The sequence below is a fragment of the Ambystoma mexicanum genome, chromosome 8 (genome assembly GCF_040938575.1).
Source record: "Ambystoma mexicanum isolate Mex_15411 chromosome 8, UKY_AmexF1_1, whole genome shotgun sequence".
NCBI lineage: Eukaryota > Metazoa > Chordata > Amphibia > Caudata > Ambystomatidae > Ambystoma > Ambystoma mexicanum.
Genome location: NC_090929.1, coordinates 420,917,297 through 420,934,034, shown reverse-complemented (window position 1 = coordinate 420,934,034; position 16,738 = coordinate 420,917,297). Strand labels below are relative to the sequence as shown.

General features: G+C 45.3%; 1 protein-coding gene across 4 annotated transcripts in view; it reads right to left on the bottom strand.

Moving 5' to 3' along the window:
- MTOR (mechanistic target of rapamycin kinase) overlaps positions 1-16,738 on the bottom strand; it is a 2,476,747-nt gene that overhangs the window by 2,200,261 nt on the left and 259,748 nt on the right. For all 4 annotated transcript variants that reach the window (XM_069609933.1, XM_069609934.1, XM_069609936.1 and 1 more), the window contains 3 exons: positions 5,956-6,161; positions 5,279-5,401; positions 4,380-4,463 (listed from right to left, as the gene is read on the bottom strand). In XM_069609933.1, the coding sequence (XP_069466034.1) occupies positions 4,380-4,463; positions 5,279-5,401; positions 5,956-6,161 (413 nt within the window). The remainder of the gene's footprint in view (positions 1-4,379; positions 4,464-5,278; positions 5,402-5,955; positions 6,162-16,738) is intronic.

The following is a 16,738-nucleotide window of genomic DNA, read 5'->3' as shown; positions in this document are numbered from 1 at the left end:
CCTATTGCCAATCCTTACTTCTAAATACTAATGGTGTGGGACAGCAATGTATGTAAAAAGAAAAGTGTTCAAGAAATGATATGTCAGGATAGTTGAGGAGTTGGCTTCCCTTCCACACGTTTTCAGCACGGGACAAGGCGGCACGCTCGAGCTTCGCACACACTCTGGCTTCTCTGCCACAAGGATATAGTTCAAAGCATAGGTATTCTGCCCCAAAGTCTCTTTCCAAATAAAAGTCTATTATTGCAGAGGGCCTGACGTAACAAACAAGCACCAAAGTTCCTTTCTTATCAGGATTTTCATATTCACAAGTTCTCGGGTCCACTGTTCACCACGTGTCTCCCCTCCTTCAGGCTCGGACCCCCTTTTAACACGATGTTCACAATTGGTTGCCCTCGATAGGGCTTGGACCACGGATCTCCCTCGTCTGGGTTCGGACCCCTTAAGCACAATATTCACAATTGGTCTCGCTCGTTCGGGCTCGGACCATGTCATCTCAGTTTCTAAGCTTTCCTCTTTGTATCAAAAATCAAAGACTTTTCAATTGTGCAATGGATTTTGCTTAAACCGTTGCAGTATCTGCTTAGATTCACACGCTGTGCATATAGTCCGACATCCAGTGGTAACCACAGAGTATTGCATCTTGTCTTTCGGGGACCAAAAGGGGACGTCGGCATAGGCGTGTCCGTAACACTATCCCAATCGTGACGTGTAGTGTACCCAAAATCACTCACGGGCCAAGGTCCCTCTGATTGTATTTTTTCTGCCATGAGGGAGCCCAAGGCTATAGTGAGTGAGTAGACAAAAAGAGAAAGTAGTAAGACGGCTATGTTCCTTCCACCCCGAGCGGGGAGGTAGGGAGGGCGCATGTGAATCTAAGCAGATACAATCATCAGAAATGCTATGAAAGAATTACTCACCTGCTTTATTGTTCCTTTTTAATTGAATCCTAACTTGGGATTAATGGTACTATTAGTTGCTGTTTTTAAAGAATGCTTTAAATATCTTTGTGTATATATAAATAAATAGTTATACTATAACTAAGTGTGTAAGTGTTTATTTGGATACCTGCATTTACTGATTTCATTGTACAGCTCTACAGCTCACATTACCCCTCTTAAGGTTAGCCTGGCTGCTCATTCACACTACCAACTTGTGTAGTACAGGCCTATATTAAAAGGTGTGATATCTAATACCACGAGATAAGTCTTTTGTAGTATGACACCAGTTGGACTGCATCAATTCTTACCTAAGAGTATGTTGCAGGTACACCCCTGCTGACACCCATTTCCAAATTAAAAAACACAACATGTAATACTCCACACCAACCACTAGACGGCAGAATATGCAAAGCATGCCAATCTATACAGATTGAGATGGAGGAGAGAGAGAGAGAGAGAGAGAGAGAGAGAGAGAGAGAGAGAGAGAGAGAGAGAGAGAGAGAGAGAGAGAGAGAGAGATTGCGTTTTCACGTTCATAGAGTCATTTAGAGATAGATACCTTGTAGCTTAAATGGTTTGGGATTTAAAGGTCTAATACAAAAGTAGCAGAGCCATGCTCTTTGAGACCCCTGTTCACTTGCTAAATAAAGGGCAACGGTCGGCAAAACTACAGTTGGAGGTGCTATCCGATAGAGCTCACCTCCTGGGTGCGAGTCCTTGGCTAATCCTATTCAGAACCAGTAGAGAGGAAAATGTTGATAAGTGCAGGACTCATGAACCAACCAAACAAACTTTGATTCACTATTATACCAATGGATTGTTTGGTTGGGTTATTCGGACCTTAGGGCTGTCGATTTAAGAGTAACTTATTGTTTACTTCTTTTAACCTAAGGAGAAGCAATCCTGCCATGCGTTTGCTTTGTTAAAACCACAAGGAAGATGCGCACTGTTATTGACCTTAGCTGAACCCTATTATTTCTTGATTTACAAAAAAAATCTGATTACGTTACCACCTGATACAGGAAATGGTCATGCATGCATGCACCTAGGCATAATGCTCCAGTCTTGTCACTGTGAGAAACCTGAAGGTGTCTCACCCGCTAGTCCCCGGGGATCTGTCATCCAGGTGGCCAGGACACAGCCATCGCTATTGGATCCAGAACCTGGGGGTAGACCAGTGCGGAAGAATCACCTGGATGGGTCTTGTGGAAGTGGAAGTGGGAAACTGAAGGGCGAGACGCAGTATCCCCTTTCTTATGACACCTTTTCCCCATCCTACCAGGTAGGATACTTAGAAACTCAACCTTCCCCCCTTTTTCTGACAGTAACACTTGCTCACAGACAGTCCATCGTGAGCAACAACGGATTAACACCAGAGTCGTATATCTGACATGTTCCAACGCAAAGGTCAGGCAGAGTTGGGCAATTACTGATAATTACACACACCTGACTTCCATCACACTTCCCCAGACGGATAAAAGGTAGAGCACGAAAGCACACTCCGAGCAAGGCCAAACGCATGAGGAAGGAGCTATTGCAGGATGGCAGTTTAAACTGAGGAGAAAGGCGGCGAAACCAGAGAGGACGACAAGGAGGGAGTTTTGTCCTTTTCACGAAAGGATCGCAACTTTCAAGAAGCCTCAAGGAAAAGAAACATAAAACCAGGAATCACAGCTGACCAACGGTGTAGCATGTGTCAAAGGTATACGGTCCCCTCCCGCATTGATAGCCAAGGCAGGGAGAAGCGATTGCCATTGTGGTACTGTCCTTGACTCCGACAGCAAAGCAACGCCAACAAGTTCAGCACAGCCCGTGAGTCGGGACACCGGACTGTGTTGTGCTGAAGATTGCAGGCAGCAATTGCAGGCAGCAACACTGTATGACTTGTGTACGATTGATCTTTAAGAAAACAAAAGTTAGGTACTAGATACAGAGTGGTCTGACGCAACGTGTGTGCTCACTCGAAGGACTCCCCCCACCCCCTTGCACCCTCCCCAGAACATGTAAATATTTAATGGTGAAATCGAAGTGGTCCAGTGGCAAGTTTAGTTAAATCCTGTGCACATTCGAAAGACTTTGATTGCCTACAAACTGAAATTGGTCTGAGCCGGAAGTGGGGGACTAATTGTTGAGAAGGGGATCTGAGCCCAGAAGAGGGGGATCTGGGGTGAACAGTAAAACTCACCCATGAAGACATTGTTGTGGCAATTATGAACCCGACTGAGGGATGCCTGCGAAATAAAGTTGGTCCGAACCTGGCTGAGGGAGACTAATTGTGAAAGAAGGATCTGAACTCGACTGAGGGGGATCCCGGACGAAGTGTAAAGCTCCCTGACTTGAATATTTGAAAGGAACTTTTCTTTGTTGTATTTGGTGCATCAGGCCCTCTGAAGCAAGAGACTTTGACTAAAAGAGACTTGGGCACAGAAGGCCCTGATGTTAGTAAAAGGAACTGTGACCTTGTGCAGAAGAAGCCCACGAGTGTGCTGTGCTCGAGTGACCCGCCTTGTCCCGTGCTAAAAACGTGGGGAAGGAAGGCCAGCGGACTAAACATCCCGACTTATCATTTTGCGACCACTTCTTTCTTTTTTTGAACATTATCCCACACTATTTTGTAGAATAGCGGTAACGACTGGCAATAGTTTTTTTTAGTATAGGCCCTTTTCATTTGACTAGACTCCAGTATGACTGTATTATTATTTGATGGTTGTAGCTTGCTCCCATCTGAGATTTAGATAGGCGTTTTTCACACCCCTGATAAAGTTCAATAAACACCCTTGAACTGTGTCTGTCTTACTTTGATACCATGTCTTCCATACATCACCATGAATGCAAGTAGTATGGAGCAAATGGGACAGCACACAGGAGTACACAGGAAACAAAATAAAGGGATCTGGCAGCCTGCCATTTTGGTTTGCACGCTGTAAAAACTTTCAAGCGTTATACCACCATTTGCAAATTAAACAGAGCTCTATCCACAAAGACAAACAAATGTAGTTCCTAAAGAGTGCCCATCCAACCACCTGCATGCAATGAGCAGCTTTACAAAACCAGAAAACATCTGCAGGTAATACAGAGAGCTAACACACACCCAACTAAAATATTCACGCACATACAAAATGAAGCCTGTATGGAACTCAGAACAATGATTAGTTGGTATGTTGCTGAAACAGAGAGGGAAAATCAAGTGGTAGATCAGGGACTGGGATGCACTTGTCGAATAACTAATCTGAAGCTTGGAACATGTATTCCCATGTGCAGTGGAGTGCCAAGGAAAAGCTGAAACAAGGTCTGTAATCAAATGGTGATGGCCTATTCTAGCTCATGCTTGAGCATTCTGGCCTGCAGAAGAGACAGGTTTTATTCAGTTATGCCTTCTGACCTTTGACAGATATCTGGAGAAACGTACAACCCTTGTCCCTATCAGGGCACCCTTACCTGAGCCAGCTCACCAATTGTGGCCAGTACTCCAGTCACCACACCAGGGTTTGGATCAGGGTCCTTCAACTTCAGGATCAGTGCCTGCAAGGAACACAAAGGGATGTAGTGAATATCAGCACCTGCAAGGGGTAAAGAGGGTCAGCACCTAGTAGAAGGAGATAAGGGAGGGTCAGTAAGTACAGGAAGCAGGGAGGAGTGGGTGGGACCAACAGAAAAGAGTACAAAAAACAAAGGTTCTTCTGAGAGTCAATATTAGTGAGATGAGAGGAAATCAAAGAGTCAATAAGAGCATGGAACAGAATGTTGGAGACAGAGTGAGAACCTACAAGAAGCATAGAGAATGGGGATGGGAGTCCTATTCAACGAAGATGATGATAAACAAGTAAGAGCAGAAATGGGAGTGAGTAAGTGCTTACAAGGAGTATAGGGCGGGGGCAAGACTTGTCTGGGAGGAGCAGAGGGTGGAGAAATGTAAGTGCAACTTTAAGGAGGAGAGGGGAGAATTGAGTCTGTGCTTGCATGGCGCTGAAAGGAATGGGAGCAAGAACCTTCATTGGAAAAGGAAGGTAATAAGAGTCAGTGCTTTCATGGAGCATATAAGGAAGTGAGAAACAGTGTCTATTAAGAGCAGAAAGAGAATTAGCCAAAGCAAGTAAAGCAAGAAAACTGTCAGCACACAAGGAGCTTAAAGGCTGAGAAAAGGCCGGGGGCTGAACAGAGGAGATAAAGGACCAGAGGTTGAGCCAGGCAATGTGAGGGACCTAGAGAAAAGGAGTAAATATTGTGAGGAGTCAAAGTGTGGGTATCAGAGTGCCTAAGTGATGTTCCTTCTAGAAAGGTCATCTTTGTAACCTTGGCATTTGCATTCTGCCAATATCCCAATACACATGCCTCACCTTAAGTATTGGCTCCATGTAGGGCCGGATGAGGCGGGGAGCATTGGAAACTAGGTGCCCTAGCATCCGTGCACTCTGCTCCTTGTTCCTGCCCACACCGCTGTGCTCCAGCTCGGTAAGGATCTACAAGGGCAAAAACAGTCCATGTTACAGTCTAGGTTACCACCAACTGAGGAAGACATTGAGGTAGCCTCAGACAAAGCACACTGTAGGTTCAGACCAGAAGACCAATGAAAGCACTGAAGGGAGAGAGACCCCCAGCTACTGGATGCTAGGTAACCACAGGTTGATCACAGATACAGAGGCCTCCTGCAGCCAAATATGCCCCCGTTTCCACACAAGGCTTTACAGACATCCTGCAGCTGCAGATGAAACTGCAGTAGGGGGTAGCGTCTGAAGTCAGACACAGCTCTCACAGCCACAGACAGCCCATATTGCCATCATTCTTACTCAAAGCTATAGGCAGCTATCCTGAGCCCACATTCACAGATGGTTAATACAACCAAAAATGCAGACACGCCCTTTAAAGTCATAAATGCTCAACTGTCTCTGATGCCACAAGACCTCCCCCGCCCCCCACTCTTAGCCGCATGCGTTCTTGCCGTTTCATGCTAGCACATCACATATTCTGATAGGGACACTTAGTAATTAATGCATGCATGCCTGCATTTCTGTACCTGTATTAACATCTTGCGCAGGAACGGCATAACAAAGGCAGGATTCATGCTGCTGAGTCGTCCAATGGTGCAGATTGCCAGCTCCCGGATCTCAAACACCTCATCGTTCAGTGCCACAAAAAGGGCTTGTAGGTTCTCTGCCTGTGCCAAGTGGGTGTCAAAGCGCTCATCCAGCGAGGCTAGTACACAGTACCGGATATCAGGGTCTGCAAAAAAGGCCCTTCTTTATTGATAATATGAGCAAAGAATTTTTCCGACTTCTGTCACTCGGTAGGCGTCTCAGTTCACACAGGCAAATTAACATTCTCTTGTATACCAACCCAATTTTGCACTGTCACAGCCCCCTGAGATGCATCTCATAGCAATCAATAGCTCAGCAGTACAAGGTTTTATAGCCCTGCAGCACTTCTGGTCTGCTACACGTTGGCCTCAAACCTTTCTGTAGACCTCTGCATTTCAGAACACCCATCTACAACCAAAACACATCATCACACCAGTCATTGCCCTTTCAATACCCATCTCCTGTGCAATAACTCACCACCATTCCTGTCTATATCTCCACAGCCACCAGTAAAATCTAAACGGGTTTTGACACCTAGAATATGTCACTGGTATCCAAAATGTACCTGTATCCCAAACCAGTTTTTTATCTCAGGGCATCTATCACTCAGGAAATATACATTTCCCAAAATGTACATTAGCTTAAATTCATTTGTCAGAGGTTTTACCAAGAAGTTGGCTGCTTCCATGACCACCAGTCTGGCTTTAGGGCATTCAGAGGCTCAAAACTGCTCTTCTGAACACCTGTGAAGATCTGCTCTCAAATCTTCAATCTAACTTCCCCTCTGTCCTCATTCTACTCTACCTCTCCTCTGCCTTTGATACGTTGAACCACAGCACCCTGAACCAACATCTATCAGGCCCTGGTGTGGCTACCCTCCTTTCTCTCCAACCACCCCCATCCCAGGTGGAACTTGCGTCTTTCCTCGCCCCTATCATTCTCTCTACATGCGGTGTCCCCCAGGGATCTAACCTATCCCACTGATTTTTCAATGGCTACATGCCCCCCATGGCCTGGATGATAGCCACCTTCACCTCCAACTTTCAGTGTTAAGCGGATGACACGCAGCTCTCCTTCAGGCTACCCTCAGCCTCTTCCTCTTCTTCACTCATACCCGACTGTCTGTCCACAATTCGGTCGTGGTGTGCTGCAAATGACATCTGCCTCCATGCCAGTAAGACAGATTGTTCTCATCGGGAGCGCTGCTCCCGCCTTCCCTCTTTCTCTTGGCCGGTCTCCCTGGGCCCTGCGCCTCCACCTACCAATGATGCAAAAAACCTGGGGGTCATCTTTGACTCCACTCTCTCCTTTTCGTCTCACATCACAGACATCTCTAAAAAGTCCCACTACCAATTGCACCTTCTCAGGCAGAGGTATTCTACCTTTTCGTACCTTCCCCCAGAGGCTCATGGTCTCCAGAGCCCTGGTCTTCTCTAGGCTGGACTACTGCAACAGTCTCTTTCTCAACCTCCCCTCTTCTACCCTCCATCCTCTTCAACTCATCCAGAACAGAACTGCAAGAATTATCCTTGGCCTCAAGCCCAGAGACTGCATCTCTCCGGCACTGAAATCCCTTGACTGGCTCCACGTGGCTCCAAGGATTAAGTTCAAGACCCTTTGCATTGTCCACAAGGCTTTCTGGGGCCTGTGCCCACTATCTGCAACACTCCCTCCCTAAATACTCGATTCCTGAGCCCTCTGCTTGTCGTCTTCCAACTCTCTGCGGTTGAGCCGCTTAAGCAGAGACTTGGGGGGGAGATCTTTATCATCTGCAGGTGCCTCCTCCTGGAACATTCTTCCTGCCTCTCTCTGTCTTAAGCAGGATCTCCCTAAATTCTGGAAACTCCTTAAATCCTTCCTCTTCGCCTCCTCTCTCTCCCCTCCCTTGCTAACCTCCTCTTCTGGTTTCTCGCTCTCTCCCCTCTACTTCTGCTCAGTTTTCGCTGACTGGCTGCCTGGTTTGCCTCAGAACCTCACAGGTCCCAGGTTTTCCTAGCCAGTCTCCTGCTCTTGCCCCGGGCCTTACACTTGCCGCAGAACTACTGCACTTCGGTTACGACCCAGTGGTATCTCTCTGCATTTAACCAATGTTCAGATGGGACTGAGCGAACTTGTCCCTATTACGCACCCTCCAACCCCCCCACGTACTTCCTTTTCTGTTCACATGCATTATCTGAATGGACCATGCCTAGTAAGATTATTTGTCTTGTCTTCCCTATGTCTCTCCCCACCCCCCATGCATGGTTGCGCTTTCAAAGTTTGTAGCGCTATATAAATGCACAAACAAACACTTGTGTATAAGTGCAGGATAAATAAACAATTAATCAATCAAGTTTATCAGACAATATCTATTTTCCGCTACACCGGTCTTTTGTTCCCCGTCACACTGATCTCTTTTGTCCTAATTGTTACACTGATATTATAACATGGAACATCTCTCAGCTTTTTCACGTTGGAATTTATTGCTTTTGTGGAGTCTCCTGCAGAAAAGGAATGTGCTTTTGGATGCAGAATAAAGTTGATACAGAAAGGCAGTCTAGCTAAGGATTCCGTATTCTCAAATTGCTCAAATTTTAAGGAATCCTAGCAACTAATTAAAGCCAGAAATAGTCATCTTAATTTGGGGGAAGCAGCTAGCTCCCCTTCAGTCTGATGGTTTTTGTTTAGTGTAGTCTGTCTCGCCAGCGCTCCTATACCTACGGGTCTTGTTTCAGCGCTTTATAAATAATAAATAAATAAAATAAATAGCGTAGCTTGTAAGCAGAGACCAAACTTGGTTTCTGATTTGCTGGTGAAATGGGTGTGCACATACAGTGGCCGTTTGTCTGATTCTTAAAGAACTTTGATCTTCCATCTCCTTTCTCTGGTGGGATGTTTTGGGAACGTTTTCTCTTGGAGCAACTCTTCCAATGCAGTGCAATGGGGTTTCTTTGTATGACCTTAAACTACACTCAAAGCAATGTTTTGGTTACTTTTAAATGTCCCTAAAGACAGGCTGCTAGCAGCAGTTACTTTTACACTATTTTTACTGTATTTTATTTGAGCTTTACCGCCTATGGCTACTAACTGTGACTAGTGTCCCAATATGGCTGTGCCACAAGGTTTTTGCTTGTTCTTTTGGCCACTTTGTTTGTTGGCCTTCTTCCCGACTTGCCAGGTCAGGAAATTCCTTTTTTGGTCATACACTTCCCCGGGAAAGCCCTGGTTTTTGCAGGCTAGTTCATGGCAAGTGTGTTGCAAGCCAAGAAGTGGGTTGGCACGGGCTGGTCCCAATACACAAACTGGTTTTGGTCTGTCTGCATGATTTTCACCAACAATAGTGCCTGATTGCACCACTGAGTGTGATTGAGGGGCAAATCTTCATTGGGTGGGCTGAGTTTCTGTGCTCGTCTGAGGTTTTCCATAAAAAGAGGAGCCCTGCAGCCATTCCCCAGAGAACCTGTGAGTAGCCAGTAGCAGAGCCGTGAAGACTTCAGAAGACCGGTGGACCGATCATGAGAAGGCCTGACGACCAACATTTGCAGTTGGAGTCCTGTCTGGCTAGTTATTTTAGAAGACCTCATCAGTGCTTTGTCCTGTAGCAGTGGTGGGAACAACCATTCTCGTCGTCTTCTGGTAACCCAGCAAGTTGGAGCCCTCAGAAGTGTTCCTAGACAATCCAGTGGACTGATAAGCTCCAAATTGCACTACCACAGTAAAAGCAACATTGTTCCGAGTTTCAGCCGAAACACAAGGGGTCTTCAGCCTGTACGGCAAGAGTTCTTCCTGAGAAATGTTGGCGTCCTAGCATCGACAGTGTCCGATATAGAGGACAGACTTCGACCGCGATATCTGTGTCAACTGCTGTGCAACAGTGCAACGGTGACTGTTCCTGCAACTGCTGCTCTGCTGGTCTCTGCAGGTCGATCGTCCTGAGGAGTCCTGTACCAGTGCCTGATGCATTGTTCATCGAGAAGAGGTGGCACCAAGCTCCTTTACCCAAGTGGAACTCTTCTTGCACCCACAGCTAATGGGCTTCTACGACTGGCAACAGTGGGAAAACCAACCTCAGGTGACCCTCCAATGACCTGCCAAGTATGGAGAAAAACTGGAGTACAGGTGGCAAGTTGTAGTGATGCTTAACTGCCCCTCTAGCTTCACCCTTTACAAGTTTGTTAACTTTTCAAAACTTTTACCATTGTTTAGTTTCGGCAAAAACTGCAGCCGAAAGCCCTCCAAAAGCTCAGAACAGTCTTACACACTAGAATACATCATCTTCTGACTTTTCAAACCTTACTCACGTCCACAGGACACTCGCCCCAACCTTTTCCCACTCCCTAAAATCATTAAAAACGTTGTGAACTTTTGGGCACAAGGCCCCATACAATTTAGGGATGGACTTTGCATTTTAGGGCTGATATTCCTGTGGACTGTTGGTGCAACACTATTTACTTACCTTCCCTTTCAGGTATTGCGGGGGCCAGGGGTGGGGGGTTGTTAACTGAATTTTGTACACTAACTCAATGTGATTGCATATATGCATTTAACTATTTAGTATGGTGTGATATTCATACTTGCTATTAGTCATTTGTCATAGTGTGTTCACCTATCGAAGTGTAATCCTTGATTGCTCACTGAGTAGGACTCATTGTGGAACCCTTACTGTTAGGGGGATTTATCAGTTTTATGCTTAGTCCCCTCTCCTAGTGATACCCCACTTTTTGCTGGACTTCTGGACCTTTTTTCTATCTCTCCTAAATGAGGGGAGCCTTTTTTTTCCTCATTCATTCTTATTTGCTCTGACTTTGGGAACTCTGTTGTTTCTGTTTTACCTTATGTTATGGAGTCTTACTTTCGTCCATATCTCTTAAAGGCATATGTGTTACACTTTTGCAGCACACACCACCCTATGTGCAGTGTTGCTGTGAACCCTCTGGGTTTGCTTTCATATTTTTTCACTATGCTTAAAAACTACTGTTCTTAAGGATAGAGGGACACTTTGTATTGTTCCTAAAACTTTAACTTATGAGAGATTAGCACACACCACTCTATGTGAAGTGCTAAGGGGATACCTAGTATCTCCCTGTTAGGGAGAATTCTCAGAAATGTGCTAATTCCCTCCACCTTAGAGAGCCTCAGCAACTTTGCTGGATTTTGAGGACTTGATTTTTTCAACCTGGAGAAAGAGACCCTTTTTCCATCATTTCCTTTTAGGCATCATCTTTTACCTTGTGTCCCACAGCACCTTCAGTGCAGTGGCACAGGGAAGTCTTTCAGATTTCCCAAAGGTTTAAATAACTTCTCTTGGATAAACTACTGTTTCCAAGAGCAGTAAAGTGAAATTGACTTTACTTACCATTGTAACTTTCTAGACCCAGCCCCCACTATTTTACAATGGGGTGCTGGAGGGGTTGCCTAGTCAATGGGCAAAAGTCTTATATAGGATGACGCACTTCTGGTAGGTAAGTAGAAAACGCCTTTGCACAATGTTTTGGAAGTCTTTGAAGAAAAGAAGAATCAAATATAGGGCCACAAGCCGTTAGACTTGTGAATGGTAGAAGATGCAAGCAACTCTACAGCAAGAGGTAAGTTCTCTCAGACTTTGTACAGTACCTATGAATTGAAGAAAAAGTGCAGCAGATGACTTCTGTTCTTGTGCAGCTCTGCAGATCTCACTGTTCCTGGGTTTTATCCTACCTACATTTGTGCAATTGTTTGTCCAGCCTGTACTCACAGCAAAAGTAGTAGACAGAAGGGTCATCATTGACACAAAATGGTGGCTGTGATCCTTTTTTGCCATTTCTCTTTTGCTTGTCCCTTCTTGGTCTGCCGTGCTGGGAGGGTGAGGTCCTGGTTTGACTTTTGACTTCGACAGGAATCCTTTGCGAAGCCCGCCAAGGCTCCAGTGTGTCTGTGAGGACAGGAAACCGAGGAGGAGTCCAAAACGATGCTGTTCTTTGTGTTCTGGTGTGCCTGCCTGAAAGGACAGCCACCACCCAGAGTTTAAATGGTGCATGGGTGCTGATTGGCTGGGTTCCGGTATAAGAGGCATGGATCTTGAGGCTGAAAACAAGCTGACCCCTGGAACAGAAGACTTTGTGAGGCAGAAGAGAAGATGTCCACAGCCACTTCCAGATGACCAAAGAAGCCCTCTGAATAACCGCTGCTGTCCGATCCCTTCTTCCAAGTGTCAGGAGAACTCAGAAGAGGACGACTCTTTCCCTTTTAGACTGGTGGGACCAATCAGTCATGAGATGACCTGCATTCTGTATTGCAAACCGCCAATACCCTGGGATCTGTGACCATCGTGCAGTGCATTGTCTTCTGAAGATTGATTCCTCCCGAAGCTTTGGTGGACTCCTTATGGACATCCAGAGGCAAGATTCCACTCAAAGTCCCCTCACCAGAGTGCTGGACTGAGAAAGCGAGGCGAATCGATCGGGAGACAACCGTTCTTCATCTGGTATCCTGAGAAGGGCTCCAAAGCCACAGAGCCACGAGAAGAAACGAGGAATCCCTTTTTGGAAGCCTCTTCCCTCGACTTCTGCTGCAAGATCCACTTCAGTGTCCCTTCTTTCGTCTGCCTGAATGTTGGGGACAGTTTCTCTTAAGTCCAACTAAGGGCTTCATAAAACCATATCAAAGGCAGTACAAAACTCCACTCTTAGTATAAGGCTGTATGACCTGAGACCATTTGTAGCGTAGACAGAGCAGCCAAGCTTATTTTAGGAGGGAGAGAGGACTTTAGTTTGGTACAAAGAAATTGTAGCATACATATGGTCCAAGGAAACACTATGTATTGTAAAAATAAAGGTTTTTTTAAATACAAGTAGGTCAAGATAAATCTTGGGAAAATAGGTACTAGCACATCTCATTTATACACAATTTTAAAAACCAACTCAATACTTATGGTATATAAACCAAAATATAACCTTATTTAGATTAGAATAAGTAGTCAAGGTGAGTCAAACCTATAACAAATTCAGAATTGTATTAAGCTATTCTTGGGGAGTAAAACCAGGTTAGGTATACTTTTAGAAAACAATAAGTAATTCAAGGGTACTAGGGCCTATTGGTTCTAATATACAGTGTAGTTCAGTTATAGGCGCACTTAATTAGACCAAAACTGTCACATGTATCACTTGCAACATATGTAACTTTCTTCTATCAAGAATGGGTACAGCTACACACTAATGTTACTTTTTAGAGCACAGTTCAGAGGGCGTAACTTAACTTGTATACTACCTAGATGCTTAAAGCTTCTCAATGATAAGTATGGGTATAGTAAACTATGTTAGATGTGCCCAGGAACAATTCAGGGAAAGCACAACCCAACAGGTGAGTAATGTACCATGTACTCTTCTAACCACACACAGAGTGACTTCAGTCAGGCAAGTAAGAACACTTATTTGAATTAACTCAGCAATATTTAGGAAGAGCAGCAGCTATTCAAGGCCAGTAAGTAACCTATTTTACTTTTCAGAGGGGCTACAAGCAACTCAAAGACAAGTAAGAACTTTGTGAAACTATTTTAGAAAAGCACTAAAGTAATTTAGGCAATGCACAACCCAGTGTCACACGTTTTAGAAAGACACAATGTATTTCAAGGTAATTAAGGAACCTCATATACTTCTAAGATGGGCGACAAGCAACTCAAAGACAAGTATTAACTCCAAGACTGTTTTAGAAATACACTAAGCAGATCAGGGAACGCAAACCCCAATAACACACATTTAGAAGAGCACACAGCTAATCAAGGTGGGTAAATCCTATTGGAAGGCTTTTATACCCCTTCACGGTAGCAATGATAAGACACTACCAACTCTATTACTTTTTAGAAATGTGAACCACAATTCAGAGCTAGTAAAATAACTTCTTATGCTTTCGACACTTAGTAACCTATTCTATTGAAGGGATACAGTTACAACACTAACTCATTTACAAGTACTTTTACACTTGTTATGATTTCAAGACAGCAGCCTTATCTTTTAAAGTCCTTCCCTAGTCTATAGCATGAGTGATCTCAGTTGTAGAAGAGGTACCCTAGTGGTTCAGGAGCCAGCTGTAGGCAGGTCATGGTAGGGTCAGTTGCAGGAAAGGCAGAGGTCCAGAGGATATCTCTACACACAAGTATTAGCTTAAGAGTTAGTTCAAAGTGTTCATGGACTTCACAGAAGGATCCCTTTATGCGTTCCAGATTTAGGCCTGGGCGAATGGTATGGGCAAACCCCCAACCACACAAATCACCCACTCAGCCTAACAGGATGCATACAAGACTTTAGGTATTACCCAAGCCAACACAGTAGCTTCTGGGTGGATGCCTTCAGGATGCAGCAGCACAGGATCCGGTCCTTGGGATCTTGGTCTGTAGATTGAAGAAACGGACACTGAAGGAAAACTGGCAGCAGTCATCAACAGGGGAGGCTTCCAACAATGGATTCTTCTCGGATTCTCACGGCTCTGTGAATTTGGTACCCTTTTACTGGAGCCAGATGAAGAACTAATATCAGCGGCCTCATTCTCTTCACTCTCTCGGTCCTGCACTCTGGTGAGTGGACTTCAGGGATTCGAATTGTGTCACTGGAGGTCCAGCAGGAGTCGGACTTCGGAAGACCATGCTCTGTACACTGGCTTGAGGTTCCTGGGTATTCGCGGTTTGCAGCCCAGCAAGGTCACAGCACGTTGAGGGATGGTTTGTTTTGCAGGTCATCCTGAGACTATTGGCTCTCATTAACCTCTGGGTAGGAGTCATATTCTGGATCCCCAGGTCAATTGAAAGGACGGGTTACACCAGCCTCCGGTTACACGGCAGGCTCTCCCATCGTTGGAAATGGTTACAGCTCTTCCTCTTCGGATTTGGTTCCAGGGGCGACTTGTCAGCAGATTCCAGGTTCGGAGTATTTATCAGGAATTACAGTACAACAACTTCTGCAAACTCTCCCTGCAGTTTACAGAAAGGGGCGGTGGCTGTCCAATTAGGATAGCAAGCCCCCAGTGGGAACTGGTCCGTGTGCTGGCTCACTAAAATAAATGTAAAGAGGATGGGAATCTGACTTTACTTCTTAGGAACAGTAGTTCACCCAAGATATAAAAGAAATTACAAAGGGAAGTCCAAAGGGACTAAGCCCAAAGGTTATAGGGAACTATGCATCCAAACACACACTATGGAGAGACACATACATGTCACCCATAAAAAAAAAGAGTAAAAGACTAGGTGAGGGGGAAAAAGGTTACCATTCACATAGGGACAAGGCAAAACAATTACATGTCCAAGCAGAAAGTTCTGGGGTTGACACAGGTCAGGAAGATTATTCACATTATGAAAATCTTACCCAACATTGACCAAGAATCCGGTGACCAGGTCTGCTGCTGATGCATCGTCGAGGCAGGAGTGTTGCTAGGTCTGAAAAAGAACCAGGGCTATGCTAATGTCAGGACTGTTGGCACTCGGGGCTCACTAAAGTTGAGCTTCTATCTGGGGTTATAACCAAAAGACCAGGGGCTATAGCCCTCTCAGCCCCGCCCCGCCCCCGCTAGCAACGCCTCTGCGTAGAGGCATCATGCTGCAACTGCACTACTAAGGTACTTTGAGACGCTTGGTAGAACTTACCTAGAGATGCATTGCTGCTCCTGTGTTGCTCTAGTGCTGATTTGTGTGTTTGGGAGTTTGCCCATACACGTTCGCCCAGGCCTAATGCTTGTGCGCCTACAGGGAGACTTCTCTGAAGAGCCTGACTCTTTTTATAACAAAGACTGTTATTTACTTGCTACAGAAGACTTTCTCTTGAACTTTATATAGCTGTGCCTTACCTGTTTGCCCTCCATATGGACTCAGACATTCATAACTAGTTAATCATTGACTTCTAAAGTGTTAGGCCTCTGTGAAAATTATTGGCAAGTATTTACATACCTTGTGTTCGTTTTGTTTCATTTATCTTAACTGAAACAGTTATTACAAAAGTATTTTTCTTATCTTTGAACTGCATACTGTCATTCTAAAAAGTATTAAAGTGGTTTACTTACTGTGAATAATGCATTGTTTTCCTAAAGTTACTTATTGTGTGTTATAGTACTTACCTTTTAACTTTACTTTAGTGTATATGTAAATGCTTTTTCCTTGGAGGTTCCAGCATTCTAAAGGGCTCAGTGCTGTATTCAGAAGCAGGCTGTGTATTTCTTAGTCCTTTTTTTGTGTCCGCCACTCTCCACACTGTGGTGGTTTTGGGTGCGTAGTTTACGGGACCATGATAATGTTGGAGCGGGGCCACGTATGAGGTGATTTCACTTCAGGTTTGCAGGGAGCTCCCCTGCTGGTGAGGGAAAATGGAAATGCTGGTTGGGCATATCAGCCCGATGGAGGTTTGTAAGGAGAGAGAAGAGGGAGAGAGAAGAGGGAGAGAGGAATCCCGGCTGAAGCCGAGATTTAACCAGAGGGCACAGAGGCCCTCTGTCGAGTCGGGGACTCCTGCCCCCTTCACTTCAGGCGGTGCACCTATGGGTGTGGTAGTGGCTCTTCCCCTTCCCCACCCGGGACGGAGTGAGAGCTAGCCATAATAGGGACCGTTCATTACTCGGCTCACGAGGCAGCCGGGGTCGAGCAGGTAGGAGACACCCGAAGAGGCAACAGGAACATCCGTTACCGCTAAGCAGTCAGCTGGGCTTTACCAACAAGACGGGTGCTCCGCTTTGTTTTTGCCAAACGTTACTTGGGTAATGCTAGTTGTTTTCCCCTCCAGGTGGCGC